The sequence below is a fragment of the Trichophyton rubrum genome (assembly GCF_000151425.1).
Source record: "Trichophyton rubrum CBS 118892 genomic scaffold supercont2.9, whole genome shotgun sequence".
NCBI lineage: Eukaryota > Fungi > Ascomycota > Eurotiomycetes > Onygenales > Arthrodermataceae > Trichophyton > Trichophyton rubrum.
In genome coordinates, this window is record NW_003456420.1 from 281896 (window position 1) to 307154 (window position 25259).

A 25259-nucleotide genomic window follows, 5' to 3' on the forward strand; every position below is an offset into this window, starting at 1 on the left:
AGCCTGCCGCCATATTGCATCACAGCCTGGAGATTGAGCACACCGTGAAGCTCGTGACCTACATGGGTACAACTCCAACAAGGCTAAGGATAAGTTTTTGGGAGTTCAATGTCTTTTCCAAGACATAATGAAAGGTATGCTAACTCTGCAGTTACCCTTATTATGTTTCCACTTGCTAATTTATACTAGTTATTGGCATACATACCACAATATTCAGCATACGCTGGCCTTTATCACAGAGTCAGCTTGATATGCATTTTACTTCGGAAGAGGATTATGACCGAGATACAACCTGGTATAAAAACAAAGGCAGCAGCGAATAACCACTACATATATTTTAATTTAGCTAGGCTCGAGCCTGCTTCAACCACTACATGTACGATCTCTATTATCACCAAGTCGGTTTATAACGGTTTAACACTAGAACAACGGGAGCATTACATAGTCCTTTGGCCTGGATGAGTGTTGGCCAGCTGGCATAAACCATCATTGATTGCAACCATTCCACCCTCGAGAATCTTATGAGGATATCCCGGAGAGCATCGCATGTATCCCCTACAGGAGTTAGCGACTGAGGTTAAAAGTAGCGAGGATATAGTGGAGAGAATCCAGAACCTGATCTGTGAAATTATGCAAGCAGAGCATCCAATGACAGAAGATGGGCTGCGAGTCAGTCTAGCTTCTCACAGCAACACCCTTGCTCAACATGGCTTCAGATCTGGTGGGCCACCTCAAGTTGATCCATGAGGAGTCATGGCCTCGGCTACCCGATATTAAGCCCACTAATAAGATAGCCCTAAATAAGGAGATATGAAATTTCCAAATAGGGAGCATTGAGCAAAGGGAAATATATCCACTAGAGCTACTTGTTCCTGAGCTATGTGGCACTATAATAGATAAGGGAGATATAACTTGCCCTAGAAGTTATTATTTAGCTCCTAGGATTATAGCTATAATCTCCCTCAAACGCTATGTGGAGGACCTAACTACTAATATTAGTAGTAGTGGCTATAAAGTTATTCGTATTGGGAAGAGTAATCCACAATACCGTATCGCAACTATTGAGGTTAAGCACACGGGGCTATCGAGGGAACGCCACGATAATTTCTATAATTCATTAACTACAAGTTTACGCAGAAAACTACGGCGGCTATACGAATATACATTCTTAGAGACTACTAGGCCTTATAACAGTTGACTTGAAGCTAATACTTGTTTATACCCCGACGTGCGAAAATGGCAGAATTACAATGACTTTAGCGCAACGTTCTATCACAAATATTCCTATGTTGATAACTGTATGGCCCTCTCAAAAAGCTAGGATGAGCTTGCTATCTATATTGCACGGATGTCCCCCAGACTTTGCCAGCTGGTTACTCTCTTACACTAGAAGTCCTAGGTAAACCAAAAAGCCTGGCCTTGTTCCGGTCCCCTACGATCTTTAGGTTGGCCTAGGTCTTCTTAAGATGCTCGAGTTCAAGACACTCTCTATTCATACTAGTATATCTATAGATAAACAAGAGGTGTGCAACAGCCTTTAACGACAAAAGTTATAAGTGTGATTTCAATATTATATAGGTAATTAGCCGTGTCCATCGAGTTGGGTAGGAGAGGATATAGGATGTGTATATTGAGCCTCCCCACTCCTTTGACCGCTATATCGAGGCGAACGCGGCGGTTAACATGGGGAGATAGATTGCCGGTTGTGCCGAACACCGAGCCAAACTACGGGTATTGCTGCGGTAGGGAGACTATCTATAATATTGCATAAGAGAACAATGAGTTGTTCTCTGCTGATACCCCAACAGTCTGTGGCGAGGTGTTCAGCCGGATCTACCCTACAGAGGCTGGCTCGATCAGGATAGCTAGTTTCTGTCAGGATATGTAGCTTAATCATCCAGCATCCATATATTGGATTGGCGCTACAAATTCTGCATGTAACTACTGCTTAGCAAGCTCATCGTTATCACTAATTACACACGGGTATTCATTCGAATATTGCTTGTCACTCGAACATTACTATGTGCCCTATATATATAACTAACTGGTCTTTACGAGCTTGTGGGTGTGGAATAGGTGGGAAAGGGAGCGTCAGATTTAGGGGACAATCTTAAGGAGCTGATGGGACAGTCATGCACTGATCGCAGTGATTCCAAGTGGTGCGGGTCATATATATCCGGGAAGGAAATACAAGACTGCTATTTCTACCTGCTTATATTTCGAGCAGTGTTATAATCTATACATATACCTGGGCTTTACGAGCTTGTGGGTACAAAATGGGCAGGAAGGGGGGGGGGGGGGGGGGGGGGGGTATCGGATTTAGATGAGCAATTAATGGGGCTGCCTTGCACTGATCACAGTGCCTCTAACAGATCTAAAGGGTGTGTGAGTAGTTTTAAAATTTGTGGAACAAGGACATGGCTTTGATAAGTAGTTAGGGGGTAAAAAATTCATGCAAGATCGTGCCTGTGTTTAGTCATAGTGTCATTCTGATATGAAGGAAACTAGTCTATGTAGGTAGGTGTATGCATGTTGAGCTATTGAAGCCTCTAACCACCACTTAAACGTCTACACAAATTATACCAAGCTTACTTACCTGCCATAGATCAAATCAAGCATTTCCTTCCCCTTAGGTGCATCGGTGAGATTCCTGTTACCATCCTTTGTAACAAGTACATCATCCTCGATACGCACGCCTCCAACATCCACATACCGCTCCACTACATCAAAATTGACAAACCTGCCTTTCGAGTTGGGCTCGTCTCGCTCAGCTCGTGCCTGGTCGATGGCCAGTCGGTTAAAGTACAGCCCTGGCTCCACGGTGATGACCATTCCGGAGGCCAATGGTGGTGCAGAGAGCGTGCATGGCGGTCGATGTTCCGTGACACTCATTAGTCCTTTCTCCCGTTCTATGGCAAGTTCGACGGGTATGGTGCCGCTATCAGGTGAGACGTCATGCACTTCCAAGCCAAGATGGTGGCCTAGACCATGCGGAAAGAAGAGAGCTGTGACTTCTGCCTTGATCAGATCGGCCTTGGTTGAACCCCGCGGGATACGCAGTATTCCTAGCTTGAGTAATTCCTCCAGTGCGATAGCATGAGCTCGCTGATGGATCGAGAAGAACAAAGCTCCCTCTTTTACTCTGCTGATGCATTCTTCTTGCATGCGCTGCACAATGGCGTAGATTTGTTCAGCCTCACGACTTGGCCAGTCTTCCCCCCCGATTACGCTTGAAGGGATAGGAAACGATCGTGTCACGTCGCTTGCATAGCAACTCCATTCAGCACCGGCATCAAGTACAACCATCTGTCGGCCGGCTAGAGGTTCATTGTTGCGGGTGTAATGCAGTGTGGCACCATTAGATCCCGAGCCTGCTATTGTCTGGTATGCCGTCCCCTTCGAGCGCAGGGACAGACAGACATCAATGAAGAGACCGGCTATCTGCGCCTCGTTCTTGAAATGACGCAGATTAGCTAGAATGCTCCGATGAGCAGCCCCAGAGATACGGTTCGCTCGCTGGATCAATTGGATTTCATGCTCGTCTTTGATCACTCGACACGCATCCATTGCGTGCTTCAGTGACTTTGACTCATAGAGATACGCCACCGTCAGCGGAGTCACCGGCCGCTGGTCTGGGTGTAGTATATATATGGGCAGCGATGGGTTCGCTTGAGACCATCGCAGAACATTGCCTTCTAGCGCAGAGAAGTATTCCACTTGGTCAACGTCATACCTGCACTCAGGTCAATATCCCCGTTGGAGGTTTATGAAGCGCATGATATACACACCTCTGGCTAGCCTCGTCTTTTCCAAGCGTAGGTCCTGTCCAGATAGTCCGCTTGAAGTCAAAATCCGGCACGTATAACGTCAACTTATCCTCTGCGATGTCATATGTAACATGGCAATCCGGCTCCACGACGCCGGTCACGTAGAAGAAATAGCGGCGCTGTTTGAATGGCCTGGCCTGGTCTGAGTCTTCAGACAGCACAGTCTGCTGGCCCGGTAGATAAATGAGGCCCTGCTGCTTCGGCAGGTAGGCGGCTACTCTGCGGGCGTGCTGTTTCCCTGGATCGTACGAGTCAGCCGTCGTAGCTACAGGGGACATAGCTAGGTCTAACCCCGCGACCCAGCTAATTAACTAGTCATGTAATCTGTTACTTACCAGGATACTTATTTATGCTGGTTCCCCCGACCGAAACAGTGACCGAGTAGGACGCCATCTTGACATGTATCCTTTGCTGGTCGTGTTGTGGATGGAGTTTGGGAGGTTGAACTAAGCTAGTCACTAGCTGAGGAGCCTAACCAACCCTAACTCTAACCGAGGCTTAGCCCGCGCCTAGCCAGAGAATTGCGGAGAAGAGAGCAAGGAAGAGATGATAGAGACAGGGAGCTAAGCAAAGAGGACAACGAGGGATTTCATTTCCTCTTAGCGACTGCAGCTCTTTATAAGATGATAACTAGAATCTCGGACAACTAAAAGAAATCAACTACGTCGTCTACTCCCTGTAGCTGAATTCTCATTATCTCCCAAGTGCCAAGTCCAAGTACATAGCCATATTGTCCTTCTCTACAAGTCTACTTGGATCATCAGAGTTTTTCACTAATAGCTAGCCCCCGGGCTGCTGTTGTATATCGTAGAGAAGCAAGGCCACGCCTAGCTCGCTCCAGTTCGAATCTCAGGATATCCCAGTTCAAAACTAGCTCCTTATGATACCGCTCGTCGTCCGATTGCACGCAGTCCGATAGACTTGTATTCAAAGAAAAATACGGTTCGTAGTCGAATAGCTCCCTACTTGAAGCCTTTGGGTGGCCAAAGAAAGTCTAAATAGAATTAACATTTGTTAGGTGAAGTAGAGGAGTTTATGGTTACTCACTACTCTGGGAGTACGTGCTACTGCCTCCCCCGTGGCAGTGTCCTTACCAAATACCTGCACCGCGGCAGTAAGCTCGCCCATCCATCGAACGCCGTATAAGAACACGGGGCTATAGGGAGTCCTTCCTTTACAGTACTGCCGAATTAGTACAGTAGAATTTCCCGGGTTAGCAATTCTCTCAGAGTGATAGATCTTTTTATTTTCTTCCGTTCGGAGGGGGTTTTTATAATTAGGAGTTTCCTTAATGTCAAACAGCATAGCGACCTTGACTCTATTCATTTCAATAAGATATCTGACTCTCTTCTCCAGGTCCGCACTGGTCTGGGAGAGCCAAACCTCAACAGCAAGAACGGATTCCATGCCGGAGTCTTCTGAGTCTCTGAGCATCAGAATGTCTGGGTTGGAGACTTCATCGGATGTCTCTGAATCACAGTAAAACGAAAATTCATCGAGAGGTATGAGTCTCCAGAGTTGATAAGAAATGGAACTGGTTAAAATGCATGCAGGGGGACTTGATTGTGCATGATGGTGGTGCTGTGGAAACCCTCATTAAATTTCACAGTGGAATTTTGACTTGTCCTATTTCTCCAGTGAGAACGTAAGCATGCAACATAATTAAAGTGGGTAGGGGCAAACGTACTTGTCTGTTGAGTCTCTAAATGCCTTTGCTATGTGGTGAAATTCTTGTCTTGTTGTTTTGAAGGATATCACTTCACCCGAAAAGTCAGCAGAGAACACTCCATTGAATATTTATTCCCTTTGCTCTGGACTGAAGAAATCGTCATCTAGAGATGTTTCCGGTCCCATTGTACTATAGGGGGTATAGTGCTGGGGCTGTCCCATTCGAGCCCGGTCATGGCTTATCCGTGAGGAATGCCGAGTGGGATAGACATTGGCGGCCCTCGTAGAAAATAATTAACTTAACATAAAAGGAGGGCTATGCAATCGAGACATCAATCGATGTATTGGTGCAAACATCATGGAAAGAAACCTCAAGTACGGCTTGAGAACAGGTAAGTTTGGAGCGAGGTCAGAATTCGGGAAGCAGAATTGTAGCTGGCGTTTCTGATGCTGAGAATGAAAACGATGGGAGCATGACTGAAGGAGCTCTAGCTTTATCAAAAAATGACGCGCAGGAAACTCTGAATAGGTCCCAAAGGCAATGTGTTAAAGTTGGGCGTATACTGTACATATATACGCATACCCTCAGAGCGAAATAGCAGGTGTAGCCATTAACTGCTTCGATAAACTGAGGTGTAGACCATCAGAAACAGGTAATTATAGTCGATGACTGTTACCTTCACTTATAGACATAGATAGTGTCCCCCTTCTTCACTTTATCCAGGGAATGAAGTTAATTCACAGCCAAACGGCCAAGCAATGTTCTTTCAGCATTGCGCTTTCCAATATCAAAATCCGTTAACTCTTAGCTCTGCCATCATCCACTGTAGCTCTAAACTACGGCAAAAACCGTCCGGATAAACTGAGCCTGAAGAGTTGACGACGATGACACGATATCGCCGCTGGCGGACTCTCGGTACAAACCTCCTGCTTAGTCATCCATGCTTCCTCCGGGCAAACTATCCTAACATGGTTAGACAATTACTTACGCCTTTCCATATTAGGACTAGTGCTTTAGCTTAAATCCACGTTTAAACCATGACGCTAGTCCCGATCAGGCGATCTATCAAAAGAGGCCACGGATGTGACATCGAGATCGCAAAGATCAAGCCGAAGAAGACGACAGAGAGAGCAACGGGTCGATAGGTTGCCGCCAGCCAGATATTGCGATATTTCCATGTCGAGGATATAGGGGGCCGCGAGACTGAGGTGCTAGTTTCATTACGATCTCTTTCAGAGCTGTGTTCGCTTGTGAGAACCGCCGGAGGAGCGAGATATACGGGAGGACCACACCCTATGAGCCCTTGTGCTCACCCGGAGACATACATTCGACCCTTTTTAGAGAGCTGGAGCATCCGCAGCCATGTCGACTGACTATAACTACGACGAGCAGGTTGGCATTGCCCAATGCAGCGTGTATATTCTGTAGTGTCCGTGACTGACCCGTCCGCCTGCTTTGTCTAGGGCCAATTCTTCCCTTTCTTCATCCTCACCCTGACTGGCCTCGTTACCCTCCCTCTCACATATACCCTTCTGAGGCCTGTCAAAGGTTTGTCAACCTTTGTCTTGAGGCCGTTGCCTGTCGTGCGTTTTGCAGCTTTGCTGATATTGCCTCCCCCGCGTGTAGGACTCGAAAATTCTGCCCCTCGAATCAAGTCTGATTTTAAGCCACAGCATGACGATATCATACAGAGTCAGAAGCAGAAGCTTCTGCGAAAGGAGCGCCGTATCAAGAGGATTATTACCGTGATAGTTGGCTATGCAGTCATGGCCTGGATGGTTTACCTGATCACCGTGACTGCAAGATCTGCCCCCAAGATCTGGGATCCCTATGAAATTCTCGGAATTTCAAGAGTGAGATTACCTTTACTTTTCAAATAACAATTTTTTTACTGTCTAACCATGGCTGGCTATTGGTTTAGAGCGCGGATGAGAGAGCTATAAGCAAACACTACAAACGCCTTTCCGTCAAATTCCACCCAGACAAGATCAAGCCGGACCCTGCAAAAAATGAAACCGTTGAGATGCTTAACGAACGTTTCGTCGAACTTACAAAGGCGTACAAGACACTCACAGACGAAGAAATTAGAAACAACTACATCCAATTCGGCCACCCTGACGGAAAACAGAGCTTCAGCATTGGTATCGCCCTGCCCAAATTTATCGTCACCGAAGGAAATGGAAAGTTTGTCCTTTTGCTCTATGGAATCCTCTTTGGTGTTCTCCTTCCGTATACCGTTGGAAGGTGGTGGTACGGTAACCAGCGCTATACCAAGGACAACGTTCTTGTGGCCAGCGCAGGGAACCTTTTCCGAGAGTATAAACCGGGCCTGACTGGCGGGGATATGATTGGCACCATGAGCATAGGAGATGAATATACAGAACTCCTCAATGGGGATCATGCGCATTCAGGGTTAGCTAAGATTGAGAAGAAAATCTTTGAGTCAGTGGATATGTCACCCACGGATAAACTTGCTCTAAGCAAATTGGATGATGAGAGGAGGAGAAAGGCTCTTGCGCTGTTATGGGCCTATCTTGGAAGGGTAGACCTCGAGGACAATACCCTTAACAACGGTAGGTTTATGTCAATTTTTCTCCAAACGCGCGGCCACCTGACATAGCTAATCCGATAAACCTCCATAGAAAAGTTCCAAGTCGCACCCCCTGCCGTTACCCTCAACAACGCATTCACCACCATCGCCCTGGCTTTCGGGAACCTACAACCTATCATGACATCACTCCATACATCCCAAAACCTCATTCAAGCTATTGCACCGAACTCCTCGCCGCTTCTTCAGCTTCCCTACTTTACCCCTAACGTTGTCCGATCCGTGGAAGGCGAACATTCTAAAACCCACATGACCATTCAAAAGTTCATGAAATTGCCGGAAGTCAAGCGACGAAGCATGACTATCGGTAGTGGACTCTTGACAGACTCGCAGTATCAAACCGCAGTATCGGTAGCAAGGAGAATACCCGCCTTGGAACTGTGCAAGGCTGTTCTCAGAGTGCAAAGCGAAAAAGTCATAACTCCTAGCAGCTTAGTACAACTTGTTGTAAAAGCCCGCTTTGTCCCACCTGGCTGCGAATACGTGCCACCGGTCAAGGAGTCGGACCTCGTAATTGAAGATATCGACGAAGACGCCATAGCAGACGCCCAGACAGGAAATGCTACCGTTGACCCTAAGGAGAAAGAGAAGAAGACCCAGAGTGAAAAGGAAGATGAGCCTGAGATTCAACCTCCGCTTGCCCACGCCCCTTACTTCGCCCGAGACCACTCCCCGAGATGGCACATATTCCTCGCGGATGTTAAGCAGGACCGTATGGCCGTCCCTCCTTTCACATTCACCAAATTTGACAAGCCCATATTTGACGATGAGGGCAAACCAACTTTCAACGTACAGACGATGAAGATGCAGTTCCAGGCTCCCCCACAGGTCGGAAGTTTCCCATTCGTCCTTAACATCGTTTGCGACAGCTACATCGGGTTTGACCAGGAGCAAGAAATTACTCTTGAAGTTGAGGATCTAGAGAAGGCCGCTGCTGTAGCTCAGGAAGATGACATCAGTGAACCAGACGAAGGTATGCATTGAACTTACTACCAATATCTTGGCCCCACTTTATAATGCATATATATTCTAACAACCCTCCAGATTCCATTGCCGGACAGATGCAAGCCTTAAAAACCGGTCAAGCACCTCCCAAGAAGAAGCGTGTCGCCGAATCCAGCGAAGATGATGAGAGTGACACCGACGGTGACGCTGCCGACGACACAAGCGAAACAGACACCGAAACAGACACTGACGGAGAATAAACTTACATACACCCGACCCTTTAACCAAGAATTTACAATGCCATCATGTTCCCTTTTACCCTTTTTTAAGGTCATGTTTTATTCTAAAGTTGATATCTTTACCTTTTTTCTATCATTCTTAAAATTCAGTTTCAAGACGATCAAAGCTCACTCATGGTTTATCTCACGTTAGCCAATTGATACGGTTTTCCATTTATTTATATTTATCTGCTATTCTTTGTTGTCCTTTTTAATACCCTCTTCCTTTTGACATGGGAATATTAGAAGACGCAGGACGAGGGCGCAGCTGGTATCCATTTATCTTGCTGTCTGGCAGCTGTTTGACTGGTATGTACTATTTTGTTACCAATAACTATCATCTGTTTGACTCGAGCATGAATATGGAGTTTCATCAGCTTGAATGAAAAGACTGGTGTTTGACCTTGGCTACATTTTCTGGATGTTCATGATCCAGTTCTTTACATTGAAGTGCGACCATTTCAGTAGTTTCATATTATTGGTAGGCAGTCATTAGGAATATACAATTACTAGAACTAGTCGAAGAAAAAGGCGACCATAGCAGGTACTGCTAAATATAAAAGAGGCGTAAGTGAAATAACTCAGAAGCCTGGAGAAAGTATGGTGTCAGGCAATATCAGACAAACGCAAACCGTCCGTCGCTTCAGTCAGTGCTTGGGTTAAGTGCCAAATTAATAGCATCAAGCCACTTTCCGCCCTTCTCCTTATTAGGCGCTCTCAAACCCTTATCACCTAGCATTCCCTCGCCGTCACGAGCCCATTCCATCAAAGCCTCCTCGCTGCCCCATTCTCCCATACCCATCAGGCCAACGGGGACGGAAGGTTCATCATCATAGCCCATTGGACATGAAATGGCAGGACACCCAGTGAAGTTGGCGAGGTATACATATTCCATGGATTGTAGGGTTGCATTGGAATCACTGATTCCATTGGTAAGATCAGCTTCGCCCCCAGAAATCTTGGAGCCAGCTGTGGGTGTTGTGGGAGTTGCAATGACAATGCCGGGGTATTTTTGGAAGAGGAAAGAAAGGTGGTTCATGAGGAGATGGCGCATCCTCTGGCTGGCGAAGTAGTCCTGTGCAAGACCTTGGGTTCCGCCCACGGAGACGACGATCCTTGTAGGAGCAGATAGTTGGGATATTTGTTCTTTGGTAAGACCACTTGATATCTCATTTAGAATTGATAGAGCATGGCATTTTCCACCTTCGGGGATGTATGGAATGGTGATGTCGACGATTTGGTAGCCTTGCTCGTCACGGTAGTAGTCAATAGCCTTATTGAACATGGCTAGGACATCTGGGTTAGACCGCTCAACCCAGTCCTTGTATACACCGATAACCTTGCCCCTAGAGGAAGACGGAGATGGGATACTCAGCAAGGGGTCAGGGAATGCCGCCGACACAGGATTGTTCGGGTCAGGTGCGCTCATGATACGGTAGCCCATAGCCAGGTCATCGATACTGGATGCCATTGGGCCAAAGACTCCTACAGTTGTCGCCAGTCTACACGTTGGAGCAGCTGAAACTCGGCCGTGAGTTGTCTTGAGCCCATATATACCGCAGTAGTTAGAGGGAATGCGGATAGAGCCACCACCATCAGCTCCGAGGGCAAGAGGCACAACACCAGCACCAACTGCATACCCAGAGCCTCCTGAAGAGCCTCCAGTGTAGTATCCTGGATTATGGGGGTTTCTTGGGGTTCCAACAACGGGATTATTGTTTGTAGTGTCTAGAAAAAACGTCAATTCAAGTAAACCACAAGAACAAACTGCCATTTTTTTTGGATCAAGACGATAGACGTACCAAGTCCAATTTCATGCATAACGGTTTTTCCAATTACTATAGCCCCGGCTTCCTCCCATTTCTTCACACACCAGGAAGTGAAGCTAGGATTAGCTGTGAAGTTGACCTTGCTCGACAGGTACTTATCATATCCATCAATGTCAACTTCATCCTTGATAGCAACAGGTATACCATCCATCGGCCCCAATGGCGTGCCATTAGCCCATCTTTGTGTGGAAGCCTCTGCGGAGGCACGAACGAGATCAATCTTTGACTGAGAGAAACCCGCCGAAAACTCGCCAGGAGGAGAAGTATCACGTCGGATCACAGGCAGCAACGCCTCCACAACAGCAGTAGGAGTCAGCTTGCCGGTCTTGTAAAGCTCACGGTAATCAGCAGAGGTATAGTAGTCGCCCTTGCCATCCTGGCGGCGTCTGGTAGGGGCCGGTAGCTCGGGTGTCTCAGTGCCAGATTGCTGGGTCAGCGGGGGGAGGACAGTAGGGTCGAATTTCGGTTCGTATGCCGTTAGGTGTTGGATGTCACGGATGGTAGAGAAGCCTGCATTGCGCCAGAGAATGGACTGGATAAAACTTGAATATTGGACTCTGTAGATATTAAGCGTTAAAACGACCGTTGTTAGCTTCAAGCCAGCTACCGTCAAACACAGCTCACGCAAGGATATAAAACCCGACGGCCATAACAGACATGGGGATGGACTGACAGAGCAGCAGCTATTTCCAGCATGCGGCCACGTAGGATGGGGTTCGATTCTTGCGCAGCCTTGTATGGTACATTCGGGCCTTCAACGGGCCTGGGGAATGTCCGGTACGGGTTCTTATTGGCAGCCATCTTCAGCCAATTAATTCCTCGGCGTCGGTTCTTCAATGCAGGACGGAAGTCGACAGAGCAGGTTTTTGCAAGTCGATCGATGTCGATGTCGCTGTTGTCGTCCGTTATGCCTCGATGTCCCTATACCATCATTTAGAAAGGAGGTGAGGTCGTTAACTTTAGCGGCCATAGCAGCCGAGCTACCAACCAGTGCAAACCAACCTCGGCCAAAAAAGCCATCCCTGAGCTTTGTTGACTCCGACAGCTCAGAGGTACCTAAAGTAACTAAAGAAAAAGAAAACATTTGACAAGCGCCAAAAGACGCATGTGAAGGAAAAAGAAAATGTGTTGACGTTTCAAAAGCTGCTGTCCAATTATGTATTTATTCCGTCTCTATTTTATTTATAGCCTGAGTTTTACATTCCAGAAATCAAGCGCCAATGCGCTGGCAGTCAGGATGACCGAATATAGCATCAAAACCGCCATGGCCAGTTCCTTTCGGGCGTCGAGCGTGTTCATGCCCAGGTTGACAGCCCCTGTAAGCAAGTTCGCAATGAGGAAGATGGCCAGCCCGTTCTTGTTGAATGACCGCATGACCCTGCTCGTTGCATACTCGCTTTGTTCCGCCTCTTCTTTCTTATTTGACGCCTTCTCCACCGACGGGAAGACGACGGTCTCTATGAGGCAGTAGAGCAGCATATGGGTCATGTTGAATGCATTAACCCAAAAGACATACGGCATATTAGCCAGTCGGCGGGAGACCGGGATTCCCGCACCGTACCCGAAGAAGTAGGAGGAGTTGAGAATGAATAAGGTCGCCCACACTGCTGACCATGAGACCAGCTGGATGAGTAAGGTTCTGCGCGGTTTGCGAGGTATTATCCGCAAACCGGCTGCTCGGCCAGACAGGAAGATGGCAAGATACCCAAGAAAGGAAAACACTCCCTCTCGGTTCTTGGACAGCAGAGACGGGCCCCGTGGAGAGACCAAGATGTACTCCTTCAAGCTCGTGGATTCTAGCGCTACCTGGTACGCTCCGATAACGAGCAGCGAGAGGGCCTCATACCACGGGATCAGTGCGGTCATGGCATGAAATATCTCCACAAAGGGCGGGAGGAGTCCTAGAGTAAAGAAGAAATTCCAGTGCACACCATATTCCGTTACGTGCTCTGCATAGTCCAGCCCCTTGACACTGTACAGACGAATCAGGCCCAGTACCAGGAGAGGAATGGAGTGGCGTGCAGATGCAAGTAAGCGCTTTGCGAACGAGCCCCGGGAGGCGGCACTACCACGTCCCAGTATCGAACGCGCTGAAACGACGCCCCCCGAGAAGACGAACGAGCCTACTCCCAGGTCCATGAGGGAGGTCCCCCAGTTTTCCACCTTTGCGAACCGCCGAGGAAACACAGTGAAGTCAACCGCCAGGATCGACAGACAGGTACTTATCATCAGACTTGCTCGGTAGTGGGTGAGAAATGGACGCTGTGGGAGGGCGTCTAACGCAGCATCAGAGCTTCCCTGGCCCTGGTGTGCCGTGCTCTTTGTAGACCCTGGTGGAGGCTTTGCCTTTTGCCGTACATTTTTGGGCTTGGTGCTTAACAGGAGGAGAGCGGCGGGAGAGAGAAGCAGTATATTCAGCACTATCGGCGAGGAAGAGTATGCCGTCACTGCGAATAGTACAGTCACAACGGTCAAAAGGAAGTCTGCTATCACAGCCGGTAGTTCATAGGGAGTAAATAGCGAGCGGCGCGATTGAAGGACGGACCAGAGCAGAACCGCACTCTACCGAAAGAACCGTTAGCCAGCAGCCCTGTATTACGAGAAAAAGAGACCCATAAATCCGCGTATACTCACCGGGACAACAGCTGAAACCGTGTGGATATCCCATACGCTGCTGCCCGAGAGGTTCGAGACGAAGGCCTCCTTTCTAGCTTTGTAGCTCTCAGCCATGATGGATGCGCGATGCGGTCGTTCTAGCAAACACCGTCAGCAGACAACCCTCGTCGAGTAGTAGATATCTATCATCTGGCAAGCCGGGCTCCTCGTCTCTTTAATAGCTGCCAATGCCACGAAGAAGCCAGCCTGGTCACTTTTCTCTTTTTCGACGTCTGTTCTTTTCTTCTTCTTCGTTGAAGCCGGTGAAGCTGCTGACTAAGCTAGACTACTTGTTCATTTCTTCGGCATTTTTGGTGATGACGTCGATATTGATTTGACCAGACAGCAAATAAATGAGTGAATGCGTTTTATTCGACATTAAATCATGAGTTCATAAGATACAAAAGAGAGTCATAAAGAAACTGGAGCGAGAGTAGCTGTACAAGCGCAGAGAAGCAGACTACTAACCATCAATATCAAATCAAAAACGACCGCCATGCCAGAGTGTTCAAACGAGGGTATCAAGCCGTCTTACGACCAGACGGAACATGCAAGGGAAGCCAGATCAAAAGATGCAGGAAAAGAGTGCAGAAAATGTAGGAAGATAATGCAGGAAAAGCAAAGGAAAAGAAATATGAACCTGAGCAGCTATAAATGCTGCAAAACTGAGTTGCCTCGATAATCTATTGTCAGTTCAAAAACAGCTCCGTTTATGGGATATTGACTGTCGAGCTGCTTGTTTCTTGACTCAAAGGTCAAGAAAGACGCTTGGCTACACCGTGCACAGGAGGACTCTCTCGTCTCCCGTCATCATCACCCAGCACGAAACGGACCTTCTTCTTCCCAGCTTTGGGTGAGGACGTAGCATTGCCCTTGGTTGCTTCAGACGTCGTATTCCTGGGCACTGTTGGCTTGACTCTTGGAGTGATGACGACGGGATCACCCCTGCGGCAGGCAGAGGGGGACACTTCTCTGAAGCGTCTCGATTTGACGGGTAGTTCCTTGAATTCCGGGATATGTACAACCGGCACGACCTCCTTGAACTTATTCAGCGGCTTCATGATAGTGGCCTTCTTCCTGGAGGGACGAGTGATCTCCTCGGTAGATGAGGTTGATGTCATTGAAGGGGTAGGAGAAGGAGACCGTTTCCTGCGGAGGCCAGCTATCGAGCTGTTGTTGGTCAGGGAAAACGTAGTGCTCCGCGGTTCATCGTATTCAATGTCTCGTTGAATGCTGGAGGACCGACGATGGCCTTTTCCTTGTGGGCTGACGGAGATGCGGATGCGGACTCGGGAGGACTGAGACGCCCTTATAGAGTCCCGGGGACAGCCTGTAAGATTGACAGCGTCGTCCATATCACTCAATTCCTCTTCCGCAAAGAATCCATGTGCGGCCATGTCCTCGCATAGGTGCTGTGTGAATCCCTTGGGACTGAACAGCACCCTCTTCTGGTAGCCATCACCTGTGCTTCGGCGGCGTTCAATGAACATGGTGATGGTGTTGGACTTGTGGATGGTATAGTAAAGAGCAGACGCCGAGCCCAAAGGAAGTGGTCAATTAAACAATAAACAAGTATCTTGGAATATAAAGCGTGTAGCAGAGTTATCAAAAGCCGCGGTGGTTGAGATCTGGATTGAAAGACTCCAGTTCAAGGACCAACTCAGTCGACTTTATAATGATTAGAGTTAAGGAAGAAAAGGCAGATACAGCCTCCTTCGAATGTTCGAAAGAGGATAATCTAGCAATTGAGTAGGAATAAAAAGCAGAGGCCAGATGCAGCCTCTGCCAGGACAGGCGCCTGAGTTCAGCAGAAAGGAGAGCTGCCATCCTATCAATTCCAAAAATTGAGAAGCGTATGAAATTCCGGCGCAGCGCTCGGAGCATTCCCAGCCCCAAGAATAGGATCTTAACCGCGAAACAGGAAGAACCAGAGCACCGGGACAGATATCTGGCCATAAGAAACAGCAGAGGTATGATCTCGCGCCGGCCTCAGGGCTGCTCTATACCCCCCCTAGACGACCGAGATGGTGGCGCGGCCAATGAGCAAGCCAGGAGCAAGCAAAGAGCAGGAGGATATCAAACACGAAGAAAAGGGTGGATATGATAAAAATAGACCCCCATGGGCGGAGCATCTGAGTGGTATCTGGCCGTCCATGGCTATTAGACACATTTCGCAGAGGGCATTGAGAAAGTAAATAGGCGCTGGCCTGCAGGTCTTCCCCTAGGACACTCCACCAGTTTCATCTTGCACTCTCTTCTTCATGCCATTATTTCTTTTTTTTTTTTTTTTTTTCCAGGCAAGACGATGAGCAGATGCTATGAATAAGTACATTCCTGTATTCGTTGGATATGAGCATGGCTAACGCTGAGCATAGGACGAGGACTCCAATCAGAAGCGCAAAGCTGGCTGTGGCGTTGGTTTGTTTATCAAAAGAAACACCTTGCCGCCGGCACGGATAACTAACTGTTACGAGTCAAACCGGCCGGGAGACACAGGCAGAGCAAAGAGTGTCCAGAGGCACCGCTAGCCGCCGCACATGCAAGTTCATGCAGTGAAAGACATTCTATGCGACCTGAAACCGTGGCGAGTCCGCTAGGTTAACTAAGGTGCCTCCCAGGGGCTGCGGCACATCGCATCAACAACGCAGGCAGTGCGCACCCAGCGGCTGAAAAACGAGGGCACCTTGAGGAATTAACTAGTCAGCTAGCCAACGAGGGCCCCTGGCTAGTTACAGCCGGACTCGTCTATGCATGGCTAGGATATAAGGAGCAGGTCTTCTGGCCGAGTAGCGTCACTGGCCCCCATCCCCCAAGGGCGTCTCTCAGCCATTCGATTCCTCAAACTGCCTCAGAGCGACTCCATCCGATCAACGCTGGTGCTGCTGGTGCCAGGGTGCTTTACCCACCCGTTCTCATGCAAGAACAGGAACTGATCCCAGGGTATATTTACGCGGAACCCTTGCTCCTCTACAGGTCTCCGGGTTACCATCACCATCCACCATGAAGAACCGCCGGTCACTGACCTGCCCACTCATCCAACTCCGAATGGCTAACCCGTAGCTACTCAACATCCAACGGCGGGCCTGAGCAGTACTCCGCTGTAGTTATAGTTACATGCCCGTCGGCCGGGGCATAATCTAGCTAGCAACACCCGCCAAGTCAGACCAGGGGGTAAAAAAAGATGGATCTCAACTCTACCAAAAAACACACACACACACACACCCCTGTTGTGGAGGGAATGAGAACTTGGTGAGCAAAGGAATGACACCATAACTATCCTCCCCCAGCCTAGCTTTCTGATGGGCCAGATAGGAATGAAATAATTTCACAATTTAGCTCTGTCACCCCCCCTTCCCTTACCGTTCTCTTGCCCACGGATCCAGTCTGGCCGGCAATCAGGGCTGGCTTTAACCCGTACGGGAAAAAAAATTGGGTCGAGAGAAGACGAGGAGAAAGGGGAAGAAACGGTCCCTTTGTCCATCCAGATGTCTGGTTATCCCTTATCCGTGTGAAGGGGAAGGTATTAAAATATATATATATATGTATATATATATAACAAGCTGAGCTGTCGCGGCAATTTGGCATCCCTTAAATAGCTCCAGCCAGACTCCGTATTTCATCCATTCATCGCGAGAGTCGGCTCTTCTTCCTTCGCCTCTCCTTTCAATGTCGCTATCTAACTAATAACTACCTTAAACCGGCCTCAGACAACACGTCTATACATATACTTGCCTTGTCTGCCGGCTGTTCGTCGTTTTCGGACCTCACCAACCACTATCACTTTTCACCGTCAGCCACGCAGTCAACTATCAACTGAAAGGAAACGGCCGCCTGGCAAGCTCCCTCGCTTCTCTCATTCTTTATTTTTATTTATTTTTTTTTTTTTTTCTCCATATACCATTCACAGTCGTTTCCATCTGCGCCGGGAGAGTTCCAATCGCGCGAAAAAAGTCTTACCTGAAGCTATCCGGCCGAAGACCAGGCATCCCCTAGTTCTGGAGTTGCTGTACCACCAGCGGAGCAGCAGCCAGAGAGTATTCTATTTACCAGTGCTGGCACATCTACAGTCTACTCTGAAATCAACATATTCACTACTGCTTCTGCTGCTACAGCTCTTTTTCATACGCCGAAGCCGGCGGGTTTGAAGCCATGGATCTACTCGTGCAGGCCATGTTCATCATCGGCTTTGCCTGGGCCTGTCTAGTCGGATATCTCGTCTTAGGCATGTTTCGACAGCGATATACGCAGGCAAACGTCTCGAGACAGTGCCGCCAGGCCCTCGAATGCGCAAATGCAAAGAATACAACCCCGGATGCAAAGGCCGGGGCGCCGAAGAAGGCCTGAGGACGGCCGCAGACTGCGTTCTCTTCCCTCCGAGCCCATCATCGTGCTGCTTGACTACCACTCCGGTAGATGTCTCTGAGTCGGTACATATACATCAACATCTAAGCCTATGTCTACATCTGCTCAATGCCAACTGCCTACCGACTCGAGCCTCACCGTTTTTCCTCTTCATGAACCATTGAAGTCATCCCGATAAATGAGAATATTCTGGAACAGCCGGCTAACCCGTTTTACAAGCGGCAGACAAGGTACATACATCCTGGCCCAATCTGTGACAGAACTCGGTGTATCAGGTTTCATGCCAGCAACCCAACGCTCAAGGGGGCTGGAAAGAAAGAATGAATGAAAAAAGCATATCCTTCCATCCCGATCTCCCCGTTCGGCTTTCCTGGGCCGACATTAATCATTTTTTTTTTTTTTTTCCTTTTTATTTCTTTTAAAACCGTTAACTATTTACCTCGCCCCTTTTTTGCTTTTTTTTGCTCTCCTTTGCTCTCGCTTTCTCTCCCCCGAACAGCCATCTCCGCCTGCGTCCCTGGCGCTAGGGCGCTGTGCTGTCCTTCTTCATATCCGATGAAGCATGACCATGATCTCGACCGGTGCTGCTCACCGCTGGGCTGATGGGCCCGGCTCTTTCGTGCCTGGCAACTTATCGCATTCCCTCCCTCCCTCTTGGCCTCCGATATCTCCATAATTCGTTTAATTTGGGGAAGTCTTCCCGTTGTACCATTAGCTTTTCTTCTTAACTCTGGGCGTGCAGCGTATGTTCTGCAAGGTGTTTAGGATGGCAGATATTAGATAGACCTGGGAAATGATATCTTTTGGGCCGTTTCTCTCTCTCTCACTCACTCTCTCTCTCTCTCTCTCGCTCTTATAAGACTTCAAAAACAGGATGACAAATAACTGTTATCATTATGCAGCTGCAGATAAGGCATCCCAGCCTATCTCATTCGTACCCCTCCCATTACTACAGCGGATGGAGGATGCAATGATGGTTGTGAGAGATGTTTGACGTTTGATAGCAGGGAGCCATCCCTCGGCCATCGACGATGGGGATAACCAATGGCTTCATAGGAGTATCAGATAAGGCGGGCGATTTCATTTTTTATGAAACAGGCTGAATCCGACTACTGATGACCACTCTATACTCTAGAAAACTAACGGTTCAACGGCTAGATAGTCATATACAAGACTCTCGAATTCACTATGGGGATCCTCTACTGCACTAGTTATGATACTCTATTTGCAAAGAACTCCTTTAAACGTTCATATTCATGCCATTCATAACTATCTAGTTGAGACCTCATGAAACAGGACACATCAACGTCTCCATACATCATCATCTCTGATACCACAAGTATCATAAACAAACCCACTGCTACTGACAACATGACCCTGAAACCGTCTTGCCGTTGGAGATCAGTCCATCGGGCAGAACAACAAATGCTGTACCAGTACCCCATACTTGCGCGTCAAGTTATACATGGATAATCGACCATGTCGTCATTCCCATCCGCCGTCGAGCTGACGGCTACGGTTCACCCTGTATAGAAGGCTTGCGCTTCTCTCCGCGCCGGCTTTCATACATAAGAGCAGCGCCCGCAACGGCATTTAATATAGCAAAACCGGACATAGTCCACCAAGCAACACCGACAATACCCTGCCTCAGTCCCACACCATTCGTCCAACCCGTAATCAATGGGCCTACTATTGTGGCAGCAGCCGCAACACTTTGGGCGATACCATTAACGGTGCCAAGTGAGGTTTCATCCGGACTAGCTGCGTTGAGAATCATGCGTGAGGCAGGCGTAACGAAGGAGCGAGCGGCCGTCTGAAGGGATAAGGTGATGGCGATGAAAATCCAGAGCAGTGCTCCTGACGCTGGTAAGGGAGGTGGTGTAGCTGACGGGACGGTAGCCCAGTATGGGATAGCAAAATATGTCACGGGAAATACCAGGAGAGAGTACAGGTATAGCCGGAGAAGGCCAAAGATTCTCTTCAAGTAAGGGAAGAAAAGAAGTTGCAGCAACAATCCGATGACACCTCGAATAGCAAGGGCAAAAGCGATGTTGTTTGGCTTAAAGGAAAGTCCTCCGGTGAAAACAAAAGGCGCATGTGGATGGTAGTTGAGCGGCACGGACAGAACACCGTTGGCTGCAGTGGACTGCTCGTCGGTGGCGTTTGGAGATGTGCTTGCTGCCGATGAGAATTCGGTCGGGTCATAACGGGGTGTAGAGAGGAATATCGCAAGTAATGCGGGAAAGATACCAACATGCATAATCATGAGTCCATTGGAGAAAAGAGTCATGATCAATCGCCGGGTCCAAATACTGACTGCTACTGGCTTTGCAAGATCAGCTTTCGATGAATCATCCTCCCTTAGGCCAGCCATCTCGATACGCTCATGCTCTTCGGTAGAGAGCTTTTCATATCCTCCCCAGGGCAACCGTCTACCCAGATTCTTCGCCCAGCCCGGAATGACAGACAGGGACCGCTGCCCTTTGCCCGGATGTGTTTCTTCAAACTGGAAGGCCGTCAATATCGCACATATAATCATGGCTATGCCGTTGACCATGTTTGGCAAAGCATATGGCCATCTCTCCAACAACCAAGTCAGAGAACTTCCAGGGACGAATGCGTTTGGATACGTTCTAACAGGGTCACTGAGTATTCCACCTAGCAGAGGGCCGACTGTAGATCCAAGATTGAAAGCAGTTGGCATCAGCAATATCGCTCGTGACTCAAACTTTTCTCCACTGATATCCCTGACAATAGTTCTCATCACAGCAATCTTGTTGTTGGCTAGACCGATCAAAAGGTGGCATGCCACAACCCCCAGTAAACTATTACAGAATGCAAGCCCCAGCCAGGAGATACCAGTCGTAAAAAGGCTCATTAGCAGAACCTTCTTGCGGCCTACCCGGGGTGAATCTACCAGTACCCCCAAAATAGGCGAGAGGAAGAGCTGTGGGATGGCGATTGCAACACTTAGGAGGGAGACCTGGAAAGCCAGGCTTGCTGCGCTGGGCACGGAACCATCAGGAAGTTTGAACATCCTAAGCTGAAAGAGGATGTAGGTCCCTCGACTGCCCATTGCCGCATTCTCCCAAAACCAGGAAAGCACTATGATAGCCAACTGCCATTTCTTCGGCATTGAGGCCCACGATGCAGTGGCCTCGTCATCATCTTCGCCTAGCTTGTTCGTGGTATCTAACTGAGAAGAGGAAGAACCAGGCCTTTTGTAGATAGGGGTCTTTTCTTCGTCGTTTCTCATCTTGAGCTTTGTGACTGCAGCTCGAAATAATTCCCACTCCAGCATGGGTCGCACCAGCCTCTACCGCCGTCTAGGAAAACGTCGACACCTCTCCGTCATTCCAACCTCCAGGAAGAAAGGAGAAGCAGAAAAAAACTCATGTCGTGCGAGAATGTGCCAGATCAGAGCCTGAAGATCCTAGTTCTGATTATGCTTAACTAGTTGTGGACGCCATCTGGAGACGTCTCTCGGCGGTGATCTGCCTCCAGCGAATTCCCACCGAGGTTCCGCGCCATTATTGAGTCTAACACGCCTGGGCGGTTCCAAAGGCACACGCCAAACCCTAGTCACCTGTTCTATTGAGCTGCGGCCGAAGAATTGGATCCTGATGGTGATATCGACTGGACGGTACGCTGTAAGTGCGTAAGCCTTCACGTCACCCGCCGTTGTGCCGGGAAATGGAGCGACCTTACGGAGTGGGATTTAACCAAAACTCTTAAAAAATCAATCGAGATGGATATCATTCCTGTAGCTAGCTGGCTATGGATAGCGATCCTGTGGTCCGGTTCAGACATCCCCGGGTAGATATTTCTGTCATGCTGGGTTGAGGTTGTTCTGGCAGGCTTGGGCATCTGCAACTCCTGCCCGGCGTGGGTTATTGTGTAACTGCTCGACGTGGACAAGTACAGAGTAAGCGAACATGGAATTCACTTTACGTATGCGTCAACGGCTCGTCATCTGACAGTCGTGATGCTGGTGTGGATGTTTCAGACCGGTGGCCGAGTTGTAGTTGAAGTCGTTGGTTGTTGATGTGGGAAATTATATTTTGACTCCTTGTTTGCTTCTTGACGCTTCGCTGCATGAAAGAAGACTTAACGAGCAACGGCATCAACATAACCACAGACAAGTATTCTATATTCTTTGTTCGGTCTATAGATTTATATCATGATACTCGAGACCTCCAGGTCGACTCAAAAAAGAACAATAACAATGATACTCCATATCAAAGCAGGAAAAAGGTCCTTGCCAAAGCAGAAATTAATCAATCAATCCCCTTGGCACATATTCATACATGCATTAAAATAATCAGAAACAAACACCAGGCGTCCTCATTTTAATACTTTCTGTCTTCTGGAACTCTCATTGGAGTTAAGGTAATATTGGAGATGCTTATATTTATTTAGTGTATGTCTTCTGCAGGGATTTGGCAATAGTTTGGAGCTGAATGTTGCTTGTTCCCTCGTAGATGGCACCGATCTTGCTGTCTCGGAACATCTTCTCAGCAATACCCTCGCGGACGAAGCCCATGCCTCCCATCCATTCGACAGCGAGACCGGACACGCGGCCGGCGACCTGGGAGGCGTAGAGCTTGGCCATGGCGGCATCCTGGACAAAATCCTGACCGGCCTCCTTCTTGCGAGCGGCGTTGAAGACGAGGGCACGCGCAGCGGCAATTTCAGTGTATGACTGAGCAACCTGGTGCTGCATTCCCTGGAAAGTACCAATGAGCTGGCCGAACTGCTTGCGGTCGTTCCAGATGTAACTATGATCATAATTAGTATTGCATGTGTCAAGTTCAGTAAAAAAAAAAAAAAAAAAAAAAAACATACCCAGCAGCATTCTCCCAGGCACCGAGGGCCAAACCGGTCATCTGGGCAGCAATACCGATACGGCCTTCGTTCAACAAGCTGATGGCATACTTGTATCCCTGGCCCTCCTCGCCTAGGAGGTTCTCCTTTGGAACTTCGACATCATCGAAGTTGAGAACGCAGGTGCTGCTAGCCCGGATACCAAGCTTCTTCTCCTTCTTGGCAATGCTGAATCCTGGCATGTCCTTCTCAACGACGAAGGCAGTGATACCCTTATATCCTTTGCTTGGGTCTAGGTTGGCAAAGACAATGAAAAACCCAGCCTCCATGGAGTTGGTGATCCACATCTTGCTGCCGTTGAGCTTGTATCCGGAAGAAGTCTTCTCTGCTTTGGTCTGGAGGGCAAAAGCATCGGATCCGGAGACGGGCTCGGACAAGCAGAACGATCCCACGGTATCGGTGGCCAGTCTAGGAAGCCATCTCTTCTTGATAGCGGCGCTACCGTACTTCAGCACAGCGGTGTTGACCAAGGTGTTGTGCACATCTACCATGACACTGACGCTGGGGTCGACACGAGCGAGTTCCTCGATGCCAATGATTGCCGAGGTGAAGTTCATGCCGGCACCACCGTACTCCTCTGGGATCTCAATGCCCATCAACCCTTGCTCGAACAGCTGCTCGACAACAGCAGGGTCCATGGTCTCGGCCTCGTCCATATCTCTAACCTTGGGGCCGATCTCTTCCACGGCAAACTTGGAAACAGACTCTGCCATCATGGACTCGGTTTCGGAGAGGTAGGTGATGGGGGTGGGGGTGAGGTCGGCATCACGGCGGAGGGGGGTAGCAGAGAACGCTCGGGAGCTGCACCCAGGCCAGTCAAGTCAGCATACATGTACCGGAGCTGTGAAATAACCACCAGCATTGGCTTCCAAGGGAATATGTGCCTTGACGTACCATTGTGCGGCCCTGGAGACCGTAGCTCTGTTTGCCGTGGATAGGAGAGGCGCATATACCCTCCTGGACAAGGGTCGCAGCGCACGGGTTATGGATGCCATGTTGGAGCGATAGAGATTATACGGGGTATAACGACGCAAGAAGAGGCTCCTGGCAAGCACTCCAACGGCGAAGAAATCGATCAAACGTTCGGCCTGGAGAAGAAGAATCAGGATCAAAAAGCGGACCAGAAAGGCCGAAAGTTGAAGGCAACGAGAAGAGCCACGTGATTTTCTATTTAACCTCGGCTAGACACGGTTATAGAGTTGGCACGTGATATTATCTGAGCTCTAGATGACTAATAGCATTATCACGTGGTAAAGCTTAAATTATCGCGATGCTAAAGATAGAAACCTAGAACTTAGCTTGAGATCTGAAATTATTAGCAAGTCGATGTACTTATGATGGCAACTGGATTCCTACAGTCCGGTGCCTGGACTTACTGCGCAATAAGCTAGCCAAGCTGAAGCTAAATTGCTCCAGAAAATCCAATCCACCTCCCCTTAACTAGTGTGATCAACTCTCCAGTGTCCTGTTTGTTTCTCACACGGCTCTAGGGTCTACCGCCGTGTTCCCCGCGACGGCAATATACAGTGGGATGAGCCTTGAAAAGCCTGGCTTTGGCCATCGAATACCCATATCATATACTGCCCTACCCGATTCCCGGATCCAATCTTTAAGTTAGCGTTTGTCCTCCGACGCAAATCCCATCTATTTTCTCGACTTACCTCCCTTTGTTATCTGTGGCAAAAAAACAATCCATAGCTACTACTGGCTCTCACGAATCAACGTGTCATCCATATCACTACGTGGTGAAGATCCAGTTATTCCTCTTTCCTGGAGTTGGGTTTTATACACAAAATAAGCTTGAAATTCGGATGAATGCAACCAGAGCGGTGTTCATTGATAACCTGATGGAAGGCTTGATGATACCGCAGCATCAGGTATTAACGCTCTATTTGGAAATAGTATGGGTTCAGTACTTGAATTGTCGCCCACGCGTGTTGCTGATGGACAATCTTGCTATCATATACTGCACTGTCTAATGTTTCACCTTGGAGAGATGTATTGGCTTTCCAGCCAGGCCATCTCTACCTGGAAAGTACGGGATGGGAATCCAATCTCTGGATGAAAAAAACCATGAAAGTCACATCAAGCAGCAAACCATGATCCTCACTCTTCGCTTCAAAAAAGGTGTGTTTACATATATTGAGGTCTGGTAAGATTCTGTGTAACCTAAGATATATTCAACGCTAACCTAAATTATCG

The 25259-nt window shown here is 48.5% G+C and overlaps 8 protein-coding genes across 13 annotated transcripts; 2 read left to right on the forward strand and 6 right to left on the reverse strand.

Annotated features, from left to right (window-relative positions):
- Positions 1-2313: 2313 nt before the first annotated feature.
- Positions 2314-4226, reverse strand: TERG_07085 (uncharacterized protein). 2 transcript variants are annotated; one of them, XM_003232186.2, is made up of 3 exons: positions 4163-4226; positions 3789-4065; positions 2314-3733 (listed from the first exon to the last, which is right to left on the reverse strand). In XM_003232186.2, the coding sequence occupies exons 1-3, from the start codon at positions 4218-4220 to the stop codon at positions 2593-2595; spliced, it is 1476 nt and encodes a 491-aa protein (XP_003232234.1). In that variant the 5' UTR covers positions 4221-4226; the 3' UTR covers positions 2314-2592. The 2 variants fall into 2 exon arrangements, with proteins under 2 accessions (XP_003232234.1, XP_047607135.1); XM_047750323.1 differs by having other exon boundaries at positions 2314-4065.
- Positions 4227-4587: 361 nt separating this feature from the next.
- TERG_07086 (uncharacterized protein) lies at positions 4588-5261 on the reverse strand (the record flags this gene model as incomplete). Its single annotated transcript, XM_003232187.2, has 2 exons — positions 4588-4821; positions 4875-5261. The coding sequence occupies 2 exons, from the start codon at positions 5259-5261 to the stop codon at positions 4588-4590; spliced, it is 621 nt and encodes a 206-aa protein (XP_003232235.2).
- A 1597-nt stretch (positions 5262-6858) lies between these two features.
- On the forward strand, positions 6859-9309 carry TERG_07087 (uncharacterized protein; the record flags this gene model as incomplete). 5 transcript variants are annotated; one of them, XM_003232188.1, is made up of 6 exons in its annotated part: positions 6859-6888; positions 6960-7044; positions 7123-7349; positions 7418-8069; positions 8139-9077; positions 9149-9309. In XM_003232188.1, the coding sequence occupies 6 exons, from the start codon at positions 6859-6861 to the stop codon at positions 9307-9309; spliced, it is 2094 nt and encodes a 697-aa protein (XP_003232236.1). The 5 variants fall into 5 exon arrangements, with proteins under 5 accessions (XP_003232236.1, XP_047604701.1, XP_047607136.1 ...); XM_047748713.1 differs by having other exon boundaries at positions 6960-7349; XM_047750324.1 differs by lacking the exons at positions 6859-6888; positions 6960-7044 and having other exon boundaries at positions 7263-7349.
- Positions 9310-9970: 661 nt separating this feature from the next.
- On the reverse strand, positions 9971-11307 carry TERG_07088 (uncharacterized protein; the record flags this gene model as incomplete). The annotated part of the gene is made up of 2 exons (XM_003232189.2): positions 9971-11055; positions 11130-11307. The coding sequence occupies 2 exons, from the start codon at positions 11305-11307 to the stop codon at positions 9971-9973; spliced, it is 1263 nt and encodes a 420-aa protein (XP_003232237.2).
- A 1031-nt stretch (positions 11308-12338) lies between these two features.
- Positions 12339-13886, reverse strand: TERG_07089 (uncharacterized protein; the record flags this gene model as incomplete). The annotated part of the gene is made up of 2 exons (XM_003232190.1): positions 12339-13718; positions 13791-13886. 2 exons carry the CDS (start codon positions 13884-13886, stop codon positions 12339-12341), a joined length of 1476 nt encoding a protein of 491 aa, XP_003232238.1.
- Positions 13887-14566: 680 nt separating this feature from the next.
- Positions 14567-15686, reverse strand: TERG_07090 (uncharacterized protein; the record flags this gene model as incomplete). The annotated part of the gene is made up of 1 exon (XM_003232191.2): positions 14567-15686. The coding sequence occupies exon 1, from the start codon at positions 15299-15301 to the stop codon at positions 14567-14569; it is 735 nt and encodes a 244-aa protein (XP_003232239.1). The 5' UTR covers positions 15302-15686.
- Positions 15687-20343: 4657 nt separating this feature from the next.
- On the forward strand, positions 20344-21497 carry TERG_12511 (uncharacterized protein). The gene has a single exon (XM_047751458.1). It carries the CDS (start codon positions 20438-20440, stop codon positions 21218-21220), a length of 783 nt encoding a protein of 260 aa, XP_047607139.1. The 5' UTR covers positions 20344-20437; the 3' UTR covers positions 21221-21497.
- A 1087-nt stretch (positions 21498-22584) lies between these two features.
- TERG_07093 (uncharacterized protein) lies at positions 22585-23773 on the reverse strand (the record flags this gene model as incomplete). Its single annotated transcript, XM_003232195.2, has 2 exons — positions 22585-22951; positions 23019-23773. The coding sequence occupies 2 exons, from the start codon at positions 23771-23773 to the stop codon at positions 22585-22587; spliced, it is 1122 nt and encodes a 373-aa protein (XP_003232243.2).
- Between the last annotated feature and the right edge of the window lie 1486 nt (positions 23774-25259).

What these genes read in the sequence shown, in the direction of transcription:
- TERG_07085 (XM_003232186.2), bottom strand. Translation starts at nt 4,220, where the DNA reads ATGGCGTCCTACTCGGTCACTGTTTCGGTCGGGGGAACCAGCATAAAT. An exon ending in CAGCATAAATAAGTATCCTG is followed by an intron (nt 4,066 to 4,162) that starts GTAAGTAACAGA and finishes CGTACGATCCAG; the next exon opens with GGAAACAGCACGCCCGCAGA. An exon ending in AAAGACGAGGCTAGCCAGAG is followed by an intron (nt 3,734 to 3,788) that starts GTGTGTATATCA and finishes ACCTGAGTGCAG; the next exon opens with GTATGACGTTGACCAAGTGG.
- TERG_12511 (XM_047751458.1), top strand. Translation starts at nt 20,438, where the DNA reads ATGAGTCCATTGGAGAAAAGAGTCATGATCAATCGCCGGGTCCAAATA.